Source organism: Rissa tridactyla, chromosome 9 (genome assembly GCF_028500815.1).
Source record: "Rissa tridactyla isolate bRisTri1 chromosome 9, bRisTri1.patW.cur.20221130, whole genome shotgun sequence".
NCBI classification, from domain to species: Eukaryota; Metazoa; Chordata; class Aves; order Charadriiformes; family Laridae; genus Rissa; species Rissa tridactyla.
Window position 1 is genome coordinate 26,681,092 of NC_071474.1, and position 15,378 is coordinate 26,696,469.

At 58.4% G+C, this 15,378-nt stretch overlaps 1 protein-coding gene across 3 annotated transcripts in view; it reads left to right on the top strand.

Moving 5' to 3' along the window:
* The first annotated feature begins 504 nt into the window (after nucleotides 1-504).
* The window catches only part of DLG3 (discs large MAGUK scaffold protein 3), an 80,807-nt gene continuing 65,933 nt past the window's right edge, over nucleotides 505-15,378 (top strand). For all 3 annotated transcript variants that reach the window (XR_008468389.1, XM_054214047.1, XM_054214046.1), the window contains exons 1-4: nucleotides 505-560; nucleotides 2,628-2,759; nucleotides 10,263-10,411; nucleotides 12,628-12,783. Coding sequence is in view for 2 of the 3 variants with exons in the window: in XM_054214047.1 (XP_054070022.1) it covers nucleotides 545-560; nucleotides 2,628-2,759; nucleotides 10,263-10,411; nucleotides 12,628-12,783 (453 nt within the window). In the remaining variant the exon portion in view is untranslated. The remainder of the gene's footprint in view (nucleotides 561-2,627; nucleotides 2,760-10,262; nucleotides 10,412-12,627; nucleotides 12,784-15,378) is intronic.

The following is a 15,378-nucleotide window of genomic DNA, read 5'->3' on the forward strand; positions in this document are numbered from 1 at the left end:
TCGCAGCAGGGCCTTGAACTTGGAAAGGGGGATCAGGTCCGTTTTACTTGTCCCTACCTATTTATGTCAATAAATCAGCGGAGCGGTAGACAGACCCCGAAGGCGCCCTGGGCAGAACTGCTCCCCACCCCTACCCCGACTCCCGCTCCCCTGCAAGCCCTTCTCCCCCGCCTTCCCCCCGGCTCCCGGCTCTCTGGGGCAGCCGCAGCCCAGCCGGTGCCGGGGCGGGCGGGATGGCGGCGCGCCCGTGCCATCTAGTGACGGCGCGGGGAAGCGGTGCGGGGCCGGGCCGGGCCCTCCGCAGCGGGGAGGGACGGGGTTTCCCGGGGGGAGGAGGAGGAGAGGGGTGCGCAGGCCGAGCCGCCCCGGGAGCCTGGCGGGCTGCGAGCGGCGGGGGGCGGCGAGGCGCTCCCGGAGGCGGAGACGGCGCCGGCGGGGGGCGGGCGGGCGGGGGCGGCTCCTCGGCCGGTTCCCCGGGGCGGGGCGGGGCGGGCGGCGGCGGCGGCTCGGCCGGTCGCGGGTTGGCACCGAGCGGAGCGGAGCGATGATCCGCCGGGAAGGTAAGGAGCGCCCTGCCCTGCCCTGCCCGCCGCGCCGGGCACCGCCGCGCTCAACAAGTGTCTGCCCTGCCGGTACCGGCACCGCGGTCGCGCCCGGTGCCCCGCGATCCTTCCCTCCCTCCCCGCCACGGGTTGGGCCGCCCTGTCCGGTGCACCCCCGGGGTTGAGACCTGTGGACCGGGAGCCCCGGCTGCCCGCCGGACTGCGGGACACCTCCTGGCGCCACCGTGGCTCGGAGTGGGTGGCCATGGGATGCTGCGCTTGCAGCACCCTCGGGTGCTTGTGGGGAGGGCAGGTGTGGGGGTGGGGGCCCTGTGAGGAAGGACCTCCTGTGAGTGGGACTTGTACCTTGAGATGGGCCCTGTACGTCACGTGCTCTTTTTTGGGTGCTGCAGGAAGTGTGCTGCCGTCTCTACCCTGCGCTGGGGGCACAGCACTTCCCTGCGTTGGGTGGTCCAGGGCCGGAGCTCCCCTGTTCAGCCAGTGCTGGTGGCCGTCAGCGCAGGGTGCATGCCCCTCTTTCTGTGCAGCCTGGACTGGGGTGGGATGTTCACACCAGGTTCCCAGCCTTTGTGTCCTGGTGTGGTGGCCCCAGTTCTCCACCTGCTTCTTTAGCTTCTGCTGATAAGGTCAGGAATGACCAGGCGAAGATGACTCAACCCTGCTGGGCAGTGTCTGAAGCCACAGTCTGATCTTGCAGAAAAGGAAGCCCTTAGTGACAACACGGGGATGGGATTCCCATAAAGCCCAATAAATGTGGAGCTTGGGGACGTCCTTGTTTTTCCTGGAGCCAGTCTGGAGCCCAGCTCTGAAGCAGGAGCTATTCACGCTTCCCCAGGCTCCTTTCTCTGTTCTGCTCCCACGAAGAGTCGGTGTGGGCCGGTGACACAGGCAGGACCCCCTTCCCCTTTCTGCCAAGGAAGAGCCAGGAGGAGAGCCGGCCGCATGAGCTGGGACAGCAGGTGGCACACACCCGAGCAGACACAGGCCCCGTTGTTCGATGACCTGAATTCCCTGCCGAGAGCCCTGGGATGAGCAGGGTCATCCTTTCTGCATGAGTTCCTGGCTTAAAAGATGAGTCCCCAACAGTGGCGGGACGGCTCCCCCCGCCTCCTCACACAGACGCTCTTTGTCTGCAGGCCGCCTGGGTGACAAAGGGAAATATTCACTGATAGGGCTGAGACAGGCTCAAGGTCCACAGGAGCTCCCCACCCACCCGAGAGATGGGTCATTTCTGGGGCTGGAGCTGGACTGGCAGCTCCAGGCGTCTGCCCAGAGAAGCACGGAGGTCTCCTGGCACAGAGAGATCACAGCTCCATTATTTTAGGTCCAAGGTTGTCTCACAGCTATGGTGAGACCAGACTTTAACCAAAGCATTGCTTCGTGGCAGCCTCCAGCTCCCCTCCTGGCCAGCATCCCTCCTTCCCTGCCCCCAAGGCATCATGTTCCTTTCCCGCTGTGTCTCCTGCTGACCCAAGGCTGCTCGCTGCGTGGAGCGATTCTTATGCTTCACCCTGTAGAAACTCAAGTTTTGCCACCCGTGTAGCCGAGCTGTTTGCAATATCTTGTGCTACATGAGTGGGGTTACGCTCAGCTTTGCTGCAGCCATCTGGCCCCGCGTGGGAGACTGCAACTCCTGCGTTAGTACTCATAGCCCTGTGCAACCGGGACGAGTCCAGCTCCTGAGCGGCTTCTCCGCCTGGGAGGCGGCAGAGGTGCTCAGGCTGCCCCGTGCCACAGGGTTCGGAGGTGAGTGAACCTGACTTTAGCCCCTGATTTTCAGGGTTGAGTGGGGACAACAGGCAGAACCACCTCCCCTCCAGCCCCTGCCTGTCTCTCTGCCATGGCCCCTCTTGCACCTTGCGGCAGGGTTAGCTCTACCAGGTATGTGTAAGGAGGCTGCTTTTGCAGCTGTCTGACTCTTAAAAATCCAGAACTGGAAGGCAACTTGAGGCATTATTTAGGTGAGCCCTTTGCACCACTCCAAGGCTGCACTCAAGCCTTCCCTGAAGATACCTGTCCATCCTTCAGTGTTAATGCCTTGTTTCTTCTGTGTTGTCTTTGCAGACACTGAACGGGCAGTGGAAATTCTAACCAGATACCAAAGCACCCTGCGGTCTCCGGAGGAACAGGAGCTAAAAGCCTCCATTGGAAAAGTCTCGCACATCTTTCAAAGTGAACTCTTCCAGGCTCTGCTGGGTAAGCCCCGGCCTTGCGGTCCCTGGTGCTTTGCGGTCAGTGGGTTCTCCTGGGGGCTTGATCCTGCACCGGTGCCGGGCACTGACCAGGCTGGGTGCTCCCTGTGCAAATGCGTGGGCGCCGGTAGCGCCGGGGAGCTGGGGCTGTCTCTCCCCTCCAGGGCTCGGGCAGGAGATACGGGGGTCGGGGCTGCAATTGCTGGGTGTTTGCGACGTGAACAGGATTCCGCAGTGGGGTGATTGTGGGTGAGGGGTAAAGCCTTCTTCATCGGGATGTGCCATATCTATCCAGCGCCTGCTAAAGGACGCTGCGATGCCTGAGCACCCTCTGCGCAGTGCGGGTGCGGGGTGGCCCCAGCCACCGCTGGGTTTCCAGCTCTGCTGCTGTAGCGAGGACACCCCGCCACTGGCCTCACTCCCCCCTGCGCCCCTCAGCCTCATCACAACCTGCTACTTCCCGTTCCTGCTGCTGACCCAAAAGGAAACTAAATTTTTTCTGTCTTTGAGAGAGAATCCATGTGTCCCCAGCTCCTGGTGGGGTATCCTGGCCTTTCTTGCACGTAGACCCACGAGCGCTTGTGAGTAACACACTGTGCCAGCGGCTCATTTCACGCAAGAAACAGGCTCAACACTGAGGCTCGTCTTGGGGCTGGGCACCAGAAAATGCTGTTTCGAGCGCAGGGTAAAGTTCTCCGTGTGGATTTAGGCAAACACAGCTGGAGTCTCGCCGGACCGCGCAGCTTCTCCGTGCAAGAGGCACGACTGTCTCGCTGAACAAGGTCATTTGAAAATGCACTTTCTTTGCAAAGTATTTTTCTTAGAAAAACAAAATTCGATGGTTTTGGAATCTGAAGTTGCTCAGCTCCATTCCCTGCCAGAGCAGACCAGATCCTGGCTGTGTGGGTTCACTTAGGGAATTAATTTTGGAGGTAATCCTGGAGAACCGTTTGCAGAAGCTGCAGCGTGCTGAGAGGGGCAGGAGCTCCCGCTCAGCTCCTCTCCTCAAGTCTTGCTCGCTGTGGGCCGCGGGGGAGCACACGCAGCCCCGGCCTTTCTGTTCCCGGGTGTCCCGGGAGAGGAGCCGAGTTTCCCTGCTGGGAAGGAAGGGAAAGCACCCCAGAAGCGCTGCACACCAGAGGAGCACCCGGGCCGCAGGGTGCAGAGCTCCATGTGTGATCTGCGCCTCATTCTTGGTGTTTTGACCCAAGGCTGTCTCAGCCTCTCCCCCTCGCCATCCGTCTTCTCTCTTGGCAGCTCTCACCCTTTCTTCACACCTCTGCAGCCAGAGACCCATTTCTGTCCCCGTGGGGCCCTGAGTTGCCAGCAGCTCCTCTGTGCTTCAGGTTACCCATTCAAACTGAAATACAATTATGGGACAGGTGGTGTGCCCTGAGCTGTTTTATTCTCTCCTTTCCTCATTCTTGATGTTGGAGCATCACCTGGAGGCTTTCGGCCCTGGCAGGGCTTGTGCTGGGACGTCTGTGCCATCAGCAGCAGAGACACAGGGCAAGGGGCCGTGGGCAGAAGGGACCAGCGTGCACCTCTTTCCTTGCCTCTTGGTTTATACAACCTGCTCTCAAAATGGACCCCGGGCCACGATTAGCCCCACGCCGGAGGCAGTTATCCCTAGCAGGGCTGTGATGGCCTTGGCAAACCTGACAAGAGCCCAACGCCCCTGACTGCGTTTGTGTGCTCCCCCAGCCCTCCCTGGGGCTCGGCGAAGGCAACGAAGCAGCTTTCCCAAAGCCCAGGGCTGTTCGTATCGGCACAGAAGTGTTGTGGAGAGCGTGTAGCCGAGAGAGCCCAGCCGCGCCACCGAGCTGGCCGCAGTTTGCACGCTGGCACGCAGATGCTGCACAGACCTCCCAGCTCCCTGCTTTAAGCTGTCTGTCTTGGTGTCCTGTCAACGCTGGCACGAGGGAGTGTCGCTTGATTGCTGGTGACCTTTTCAGCTGGTTTAACAGGATATTAGTTCCCCGTGCCAGAGTGAGCTTTCTCTAAGATCTGTTTACCTAACTAGGAATTTGCATTCATTACTTCCGCCCCCGCCGCCCCTGGAGTGTGGGTTTGTGAATTCCTCCATCCCTGTGTGGACACGTGGGATGCCGCGTCCGGCTGCGTGCTTGCTGTGCCTGCGCACGGCTGGCACACACCAGGCTCGCTCCGTCTCCGTGGTCCAGACCTGCTGGTGTGCGGTGACGGCTCCAGGAAGACGGTGGAGTGTTTCTATTTTATTTACTTTTCACCCCACCTTTTCCCGGTGGGGCTGCCGCGTGTCTGTCTGAAGTCTGCTCGGAGTCACGGAGCTGGTTCAGAGTTTACGCGAGGGAGGAGGATTAGCAGGAGCGCCATGGGTGTGCCTCCCAGCGCAGAGGCTCCTGGCCCACTGCCCCTCGCTGTGCCCGGGTGCTTCTGGCTCCGGAGAGGTCTCAGCCCACAGAGGTCCCTCCTCTTGCGGCCTTTCAGCAACATGGGCCTGCTTTTTTTCAGCCCTTGGGGAACATGAATGCATGAGTGTGGTAGTTCCCTGTCCTCAGATCCCACGCTCCTGCAGGTGATGCTCTCCTGAGATGCGCATTGGCGGGCTTGAGTTTGAATACCAAACTGCACGATGCCATGGTAGAGCTACCAGAAGTGCCAAACAGCATGGAATTTTCCAAGTTAAAGTCCACATGAAAAATGCCAGGGATATGGCTTTCCATATTCTTTTTTTTTTTTTTTTAAAAAAAAGAATAAGCTGTTTTATGGACTTTAGAAGCCTCCAGACACCCCGGTTTGCCCAGCTCCAGGGGAGGATCTGCTTTATCCCAGATAAAGCAGTGTCCCAGCTGTGCGGTGTCCAGAGCTGGATGTATCTGTTGCCGTCAATGTGCCCAGTGTTGCTGTGCACGTGCACCGGTTTCTGCCAGACTCCTCCGTGCACAGCACAGCTCCTTCAATCCTTGTGACCACCGCGCCGGACTCGACTCCGTGGACTCGACTCCCTCTCCCAGGAGCTGCCTATGCCCCGGGGCACGCTGACCCTGCCAGGACGGCTCCTGGCCCACAGCGGCTGGCCCGGCACAGCGCAGCCACGCGGGAGCTGCTCCGTGTTGGAATGCGCCAGCCCCTGCTCCGTCCGCACAAACGAAATTCCTTGGCGGCGCAGAGGGAAAACAGACTGTGCTGGTTCCCTCCTCCTGGCCCCTCTCTCCCTGCGTCTGAGGCCGCGGAGCCAAGTGTGTGACTTGCAGGGAAACAGCCTGACGAAAGGAGCCAGGGCTCGGGGCCGCCGGGGCGATGGTGGCCCTGCTTTCCCTCTGCCCCCCAGAGCCCCCTCGGGGAGATGCTCGGCCCGGTCTTGTGTCGCCGGGGAGGACGGGGCTGGCACGCAGAAGCAGCTCCCTGACCTTTCCTTCCCGGAGCCAGGGCTGAAAGGGGCCGTTGTGGCTGTTGGGGACAGGCAGGGCTGTGTGCGCTCGGCTGCCCCGGCTGCCAGCACCCCGAGGGCAGCGCTCCTCTCCTGAGCCACGGCCGGCAGACCCCAGTGAGGTCCTGTCCCCTACGGCCCCTTTCATCCCAAAAAAGGTTCCTCCCGGAGAGCGCTGCTGCGTGGAGGCAGGAGCAGAGGCAGGAGCAGAGGGAGGCTGTGGCTGACCCACGGTGCTTCCCTGGGGGAAAAACTATATCTGGGAGCTCGGCGCTGCTGGGGGTGGCGGCTGCGGCTTCACTGGCTGGCTGCAGGAGCCAGGGTGGAGAAGCGGAGGAATCTGGAGGATTCCCAGCCCTGAGGACGGATGGAAACTCGTAGCTTGGTTGAAAGTTCTGCGGTGGCAGCCACAGCAGTGGGACCCGGGCCGGGAGCCTGGTGCGAGGCCAGAGTTTCTGCCCGGGGTGACTCTGCGGTGATGCAGCTGATGGCAGTGGACGTGTCAGAGAAGAAGTGTTGTTTTCTGGAAGTGCATGCACCGGCTGGCACAAGGGCACTGCATTAGCCCTCGGATGCTGGTGCTACAGAAATATTTAATGGCTCCTGTTTGACGTATTGACCCCAGGAGGAAATAGTTAGACAAATTCTAATCTCTGTAAATCTTGAGTTACTCTTCCTTATTAGATCCAGAGCGGAGTTACACTGCCATAAAACAGAAATGCAGCTGTAAGCCAGAACGTGCAGCACCACCTTCTGCTACCGCAAGGTTCTCTTACTGAGGCTTTTCAGGTAGCGCTGCTCGTAAACGCATGGGTGAGGCAGACTGGAGTGCAACTTGTGATGCCCATAAGAAATGAAAGGAACCAGCGTATATTTAAGTGATCTTTAATGCCACTTTAATACCTCTCCTATGAGGAAAGACTGAGAGAGTTGGGGTTGTTCAGTCTGGAGACAAGAAGGCTCGGAGGAGACCTTAGAGTGGCCTACCAGTATCTGAAGGGGGCCTACAAGAAAGCTGGGGAGGGACTTTTTAGGGTGTCGGGCAATGGTAGGACTAGAGGGAATGGATTAAAACTAGAGATGGGACGATTCAGACTGGACGTTAGGAAGAAGTTCTTCCCCATGAGGGTGGTGAGACACTGGAACAGGTTGCCCAGAGAAGTGGTGGAAGCCCCATCCCTGGAAGTTTTTAAGGCCAGGTTGGACGGGGCTCTGAGCAACCTGATCTAGTGGGAGGTGTCCCTGCCCATGGCAGGGGGGCTGGAACTAGATGATCTTTAAGGTCCCTTCCAACCCAAACCATTCTGGGATTCTATGACATGCATGTATGTCCTAAAATGTATTCCTGTCACAGCCAGCCCTTCACTGCATGAACCCCACCCCCCAGTTGTGAAACTCCACTAATCCCCAGTGCCAGCAGTTATCCCCTGTCCCAGCGAGCGTCCAAAGTGGGCTGAGGGTTTTGGAGGTGGAGAGCGGCTGCTTCCGAGGACAAGCTTCCCGCTCCAGCCCTGCCAGCTTGGCTGCCCCAGCCTGTGTTCTTGCAGCAGATGGGTGACAAACAGGGATGCCGGCAGCGGTGCACCCCCGTAATGGGGCTGTTCAAATCTTGTTTTCATTTTCCTGAAGTTTTGTGCGTTCCAAGTGTAATCCGCGCAGCCAGGAGCTCCTGCTATCCCATTACGCAATGACTATTTTTATAACCGGAGGGAGAGATGGTTTTGCACGAAAACAAAGTCCCGTTTGTCTGGCTGTGTGACGACTGCTTGCTGTGACCTCATGTCTGATTTGGGGGGGGCTTCGGGGGCTGCCAGGGGACGCTCGGCACCTGGGGGGCTGCAGAGGGGACGCCCCAGGTGCTGTGGCTGGATCTGGGGACTTCCACTCCTCCCGTCGTTGCCGGTTGCCCCATTTCTCCCAGGGCACAGGACAGAGCCTGGCAGTGATGCAGCATGAAGCAGCAGCTCCAAAAGTGGCATAGATGCCAGTGGCAGTAGCACGGTGCTCCCCGGAGCAGGGTGGCCGTGCTGCCTGGCTGGGCCCCCCGTGGGCACAAAGCCATTCTGCTGGCAGCCGGGATTTATAGCAGCTTCTTCCCCACGGCTGGGAGGTCACCAGGCAGCCCCTGGGGGATGATGCTGCTCCCCGACCCGTCTGCAACACAGATGTGCCACTGCAGTGCATGGGCATGGGGTTAGGCACCAGGAGACGATGGGGACTTACGCCTGGGGGTGCGACCCTGCTTTGTGAAAACCTCCCTGGGAAATAGCCTCGGGCAGTGCTCGGCCTGTCCCTGCTTACGCTGCCCAGCGCTCACCGGATTTCCTTTGGAAATCTTTATACAGTGGGCATTTAATACGCCGTGGTGCCTCGGCGTGGCACAGTTTCGTGTAAGAAATCGCACATTGAAAGGCTGGCGCAGCCGCCTCTTCCTTGAGATCCCAGGGAGCGCGGGGGCACGGCCGCGGCCCCCGGAGCTGAGCCCACCGCTTGCCTCGGGGCTGCTCGCAGGAGAGGGGCTCCCCAGCCTCCGCTGCAGCAGGCGCGGGTACAGAAAATTGACTCCGGCTCCTGCTGCAGCTTTCCCCACTCCAAGTGCTTATTTATGCTGCCGTGACTTTTTGGGCCAGCCGACTCCGCCAGGCTTCCTGTTTCCCAGGTGCTTGAAGGGATTTATTACTTTTTTATGCCTTTTGCAAGGCGTTTACCAAACTCTTTTGGCCGACCTTTTGGAGCTTTACCTTTAACCTGGCAGCATTTACCATCCTTTCTGGTTTTCTCATTTGGACGCAGCTTCAGCTTTTTAGATGAATGTCTTCGCGCTTTTAATAGCCTCCCTTCCCTGCGGTCCAGCCTTGCTTTCCTCCCTCTTCCCTTCACAGTATCCTCCGGCCAGGCACCCTGCGTTTGCTCTGATGTCCCGGTGGGGTCTCTCTAAATAGGCTCGGTGCCTCCCACAAATGTTTTACCCTCTTTGTTACCCCTTTCAGTTTCTTTGTAAAAAAGCTTCTCGCTTTTGATACAGTTCCCTTTGTGAAATTAAACGCTTCTGCCGTGAGGATATTGGCTTTTGTTGCTCCTATAGAGGTGCTGGATCTGGGGGTCTATGTCTGCCCCGGCTCTGGAGATGAGCTGGGGGTTGCTGGGGGCCGCAGCTGCCTGGGTGCGTGGCAGTGGGGGCTTCCTTAGGGAGGAGCAAAGCCCACTGCAGCCCTGCTGTTCCCTGCAATCCTCCGTGTGTGACCGGGAAAGGGTAAAATGCTGCTGGTAGGGGTAGGAGAGGGTCTGGGCTCCCACAGCCCCTCTGGAGCTGCACCCGAGCAGCAGCTGCCGTCAGGTCCCACTGTCACCCTGAAACTGCCCCTGGAGCAGCGAGGGCCGGGACACCCCAGTCTCACACCTCTCTCCAGAGCCACTGGGACTCACGGCAGGAGACCCAGGTCCTCGGAGCCCAGAGTGAGGGTACCTGGCACCTGCTTGTGGCAGGTAGTACTGTGCCAGGTGGGAAGAGGGAATTTATCGGGGAAGCAGCTGGGGATAACACAGCTGTAGCCATCAGCTTTAAGGCTTGCACGCCCTGAGCCTGCTGTCCCAGTGCCCTGTGCCCTCTCTGCCTGTCCCCGTGGGAAGGGAGCCCCTCGGCGGGCCGGGGGCGATGGGGAGCAGCGATGGGGAGGGCAAAGCCTGGCAGCGTCGGGGCAGGCAGGGGCTGCCTGGTGCGGGAGGCTTCTCCAAGCAGAAGGGACATGGGACCACGCATGGGGCTGGCACAGCCTGGAGGAGAGCGGGATGGGGCGGGTTTACGACGGATGTTGCAGAAGACGGTTTGCTCTTGGTCCCCGTCAAGCAAGTGGTCATTGCTCCGTGGAAAGGCCCGTGGCTTCCACAGCCATGGGGCACTGTGCGCTGAGCCAGGCACGCCATTGCAGAGCCAGCAGAGCCCTGTCCCACCCATCACCTGGGGACAAGCCTCTCACAGAGGGCTCAGACTTAGGATGGGGCAGAGCGGGCGGGCACGGGTGCTGCATCCCACGCAGGACGCTGGCATCGGGCTGCCTCCCCGGTCCTGTGGATGTTTCTCGTCCTGTTTTGCAGATATCCATGAATTCTACGATTTCACGCTGCGCTCTGCACCCCTGCAGCCTCCCAGCCCGGACGCACGTCGCGACACAGCCAGGCAGCAGCGCGGGGCCAGCGAGCCCGGCTCCGCGGTCGCACCCAAAGAGCCCCAAAACCTCCCGGAGGTAAGAGCCACTCCGGCACGATGCCGTGGGGCCGGACCCTGCGCGGTCCTGCACCAAGCGGGAGGCAAGGGGCACGGGGAGGCTGCTGGCCACCGCAGCCTGGCCAGCTCACGCCCAGAGCGTTTCCACACCTCCTCTGTCATAGCTTGTCTCATTAATGAGGCAACTTCTCTGGTTCACAAGTGTTAATTGAATTACTCCTAATGCAAATAGCTTCGGCTTCAGCTCTGGTTCCTGCTCTGCCGTTGCAGCTGGATTAGTTGCTCCCGTCTGATGCTGTCTCCCACGGAGACGTTTCGGCTCTCTGATCTAGCCACCTCGCGGGCTGCTTTTGATAAGTGAAGTAGGTTGAGTCTTTTAAGTTTCCCTTTTCAGGATTTTTTTTCCAGCTCTCGGATAACTTCTGCCTCTCTTATTTGCATTCCCTTTAATTTTCAACAGCCTTTTAAAAGATGGGGCACCAGGTGGGGAGGCAGGAATTGAGCAGTAGGGCCTTAGCTATCCCAAAGGCACCAAGGTAAATAAAATCGCCTCATGCCTTTGCGGGTCCTCTTCCCGTCCCCCTCTCACTGCCTCGTGCCCTGCCAAGGGATGCTGTGGGATCCCCCTGAACTGGGGATATGGAGACTTTTGCGCAGAAATGCAAAAATTTGGAGATATTCCTCATTTTGTTAGATAAACACCGTATTTCTGCCTCAAGGACTGAACTGCCTTCCCATCATGTACCTGTGGGGACACCAAATCTGAGTGGCCCAGGGGGAAGATGGAGCTGAACGATGTCACCTAAGGAGGAACACTTCAAAGGACTCTGATGATCAAGAACAGGGGGCATAAAGCTGCCCACCATCAGTGCAGGAGATATCTGTGTCCCTCTGACTCAGGAACCATTTTAATATCTTTTTTTTTTGACCCCCTTCACATTGACAGTCCCGCTGTTTAAAGGCAAACCTGCACATCTAGTCTGTGTTTATGAACATATTTTTAGTGATGTTACACCATGGGCAGTGGGATCCCGCTTTGGTTTTTTGGGTCTCCTGTAGCTTCGATCCACCCGCCAGCAAGCTCTGCGTGGCCCCCGGGAGATGTGACAGTCAATGAGGACATGTAAAAATCAATGTGGAAGCAAGTGGGGAAGCAGCGGTGGGCCTGGCGCATCCAGCAGGAGGGGTGCTCCGGCTCCCCCCCCGGCACCCTGCACGCGGGGGGGATGAGCGAAGCAGCCGGTCTCGGGGCATCCCCGCACCGAACACAACCCAAGCCCATCATAGAACCATAGAATCACAGAATCATTCAGGTTGGAAAAGACCCTTGGGATCAAGTCCAACCATCAGCCCCACTCTACAAAGTTCTCCCCGACCGCATATCCCCCAACAGCACATCTAAATGACTCTTAAACACATTCGAGGGTGGTGACTCCACCACCTCCCCCGGCAGCCTATTCCAGTGTCTGACCACTCCTTCTGTGAAGAATTTTTTCCTAATGTCCACTCTAAACCTACCCTGTGGCAGCTCAAAGCCATTCCCTCTTGTTCTATCACCTGTGAGAAGAGACCAGCACCAACCTCTCTGCAACGTCCTTTCAAGTAGTTGTAGAGAGCGATGAGGTCTCCCCTCAGCCTCCTCTTCCTCAAACTCAACAGTCCCAGCTCCTTCAATCGCTCCTTGTAGGATTTATTCTCCAGGCCCTTCACCAGCTTTGTTGCCCTCCTCTGCACTCGCTCCAGCACCTCGATATCTGTGTCGCATTGAGGTGCCCAAAACTGGACGCAATACCCAAGGTGTGGCCTCACCAGTGCTGAGTACAGGGGGACAATCACCTCCCTACTTCTGCTGGTCACGCTATTTCTAATACAAGCCAGGATGGCATTGGCTTTCTTGGCCACCTGGGCAAGATGACATCAAATCCCTCCTTTCTCCAAAAATGTATTTCTCAGGCATCTTGTGTTGCTGAAAAATGAAATGCAACAGGGAGCTGCCCCCGCCACGGCCCCGGGGTGCCCTGCCTGCAAGCCTCTGCCGTCCCTCGCTGTGACCCCACTGCCCAGGGGCCAGTGCCAGGGCAGGCTGTCACGGGCAGTGGGGTGCTCACCGAAGGCTGTATGAGCCCCCTGCATGGGGCGAAGCTCATTTTGGCCCTTCCAGAAGCTGAGGTGGGGGGGGGGGCCCTGGAGGCAGCTGGCCTGCCCTACCCGCATGTACCCCCTGTCTCGTTTCAGGATCCGTCCTGGGATGGTGAGCGGAGGCTTCCCGCAGGGGCTGGGGATGGCGCGCCGGGGACGCCGCCGCGGCTGGTGAGGGTGACGGCCCGGAGGACGGAGGCGCCGGCCAGCGTCTGCAGCCTGGTGCTCGGCTCCCGCAGCGCCCTGCCCCAGGTGAGCCTCCGTGCGCCCCACGCCGTGTCCCACCCTGCCAGCCCAGCTGGCGGCTGGCACCGAGGGGACAGCACTGGGGCCCTGTGCCCCTAGCACCGTGGGGACGGCGCCGGGGAGGCAATTTCCTCCCCTGGGAGGGATGTTTCCTCATGGTGATGCTCAGGCTGGGAAATCTAGCAGTCACCGGTGCCGGGGGCTGGACGACGCCAAAATCGTCCCCTCGCGTTAGCATTTCCCATGGCCCAGCGTCACCCCCTGGGGCTGGGAGGGCAGGTGGATATGGCGCAGAAAGAAAGAGGCTGCATGGAGCTGGAAATCCTCCCAGCCCTGTCCCTCTCGCCCCCAGCGCTGGCACACTCCCACATTGCAGATTTCCGTATTATTTTTTTTCTCTGAGCTCTTAAATGGCAGGTCCATTTCTCAGCTTACCGGGAGCTTTTTCTCTGCTGTCTTATTTACCTGGAAATGCCGTTTATTTGGATGTGCATCATAAATCTCAGCTTCCTCCTGGCGCGAGTGCATCGTTTGGGCTACGCATTTGAGGGGAGTTTTAGGGACAAGCAAAGGGCAAAACGCACTTTGGGGAGGGATGAAGTGACCGGGATGGATGGAGCTCACCGCAGATTTAAAATTATATGAAAATGTTGTTTTCCCTGGCATAGTTTGAAAAAATGCTTGTTTGCTAAGTTAAAGTCTTCTTCCAAAATATTTTAAATACAGGAATTGCTCTGCTTCTTTTCTCTCCTTTTTAAATGTTTCCCTTCTTATTCCGGACTGCAATAAAATGGGTAACACCCCATTTTTTTCCCTTACTGTTTAATTTCTCCTTTTCTTCTTGCTACTGTCTGTGTTTTCAAACATTCACCAAATCTTTACCAGTTTTGGAAGGGCGGTTTTCTGAACACGGCAGGAGGATGAGCTGGGCTGCCTGTCTCTGTTTGCCGGTGGGAGGGAATGGTGACCGCGGATGGGGGAGTCACGGGGCAAAACCCACGAGGGGCGAGAGCCTGATCAATCGGGAAGAGTCAGATTTTAAGGGATTTTCTTCCAAACTGCCCCAGGCTGTGGAGTGGAGCGGCTCTTGCGTCCAGCCCCGAGTGTCTGGCTGAGGGCTGAGTTGCAATGGCTCCTTTGAGCAGCAGCCCCCTCACTTTGATTTTCAGACTTCATGCGATGGGGAAGCTGCTGTGTCCCTAGCCCTGCTGGCCTGGTGGTTATTTATCCTTCCCATTAAAAATCTGCACTTTGCTGTTAGCCTGGATTTCTCGCGCTTTAGCTCCCAGCCCCAGGAAATTTTGCTGCCTTTGTTTGCTAGGATAAAGGACTGTAGCAATCAGAAATGTTCCCAACATGTAGGTATTTATAGATGCGTCTAAGTTCCCTCTTAACTTTCCCTTAGATAAACTAAACAGATTGGCTTCTTCACTCGCTCAGTGTGAGGCAGGTTGTTCTAGCCCTGAAATAATTCCTGTCATTCTTTTCTGAAGCTTTTTTTATTTTCAGCCTCCTCCTTTCCTGGCCAGTGTTGGTACAGGTCCTGAGCTGGTCCTTGGTGCCGGGCACTGGTGCTTTGGGGGTCGCCCGTCCATGGGGACCGGAGCTGCCAGCCCGGAGTGGGGGTCACTGCCCCGAGAGGGGACGCGGGTGGGCAGGAGAGGGCTCTGGGAGGGCCGGGCTCTGGCAGAGCTCTCTCATCTGCAGCCTCTTCCATCCCAGATGATGGCCACTTCCCAGCCCGGCTGCAGGCAGAGCAGGGACCCGGAGGGGAAAATTGAGGCTGGAGTCCTCAACACAAGAAGGACACGGACCTGTTGGAGCAGGGCCAGCGGAGGGCGATGAAGATGATCCGAGGGCTGGAGCCCCTCTGCTGTGAGGACAGGCTGAGAGAGTTGGGGGGGTTCAGCCTGGAGAAGAGAACGCTCCAGGGAGACCTTCGAGCCCCTTCCAGTCCCTGAAGGGGGCCTACAGGAAGGATGGGGAGGGACTCTGGATCAGGGAGTGTAATGACAGGACACGGGGTAACGGCCTCAAACTGAAGGAGGGGAGATTTAGATTGGATATCAGGAAGAAATTCTTTACTGTGAGGGTAGTGAGGCACTGGAACAGGTTGCCCAGGGAAGCTGTCAATCCCTGGAAGTGTTCAAGGCCAGGCTGGATGAGGCTTTGAGCAGCCTGGTCTAGCGGGAGGTGTCCCTGCCCAGGGCAGGGGGGTTGGAAAGAGATGATCTTTAAGGTCCCTTCCAACCCAAACCATTCTGTGGTTCTGTGAAAAACAGTCAGGATGGTAGTGCTCAGTGCTGGGCTTAGCCGTGCCCGTAGTCCTGCCTGAAATTCGGCTTTCCGTGGAGACCCAGCAGCTTTCCTGGAAAACGTGACCTAGCGGTGCTGGGGTGCTGCAGGCTCCTCTGCAGCAGCCCCTGAGCTGGGATTTGGGGGCCTGTGACACGACGGTGAGCTTGTTCCTCAAGACGTCGTCTTCACTGAACCGCTGCACACAGGCTGTGCCCCGGCAGAGCGGGAGCATTTCCAGCTGTCCCGCGTGACAGCGATCTGGACCGGGACACAGAATCGGCTGTGCCTGGGGGCAGGCTGTGT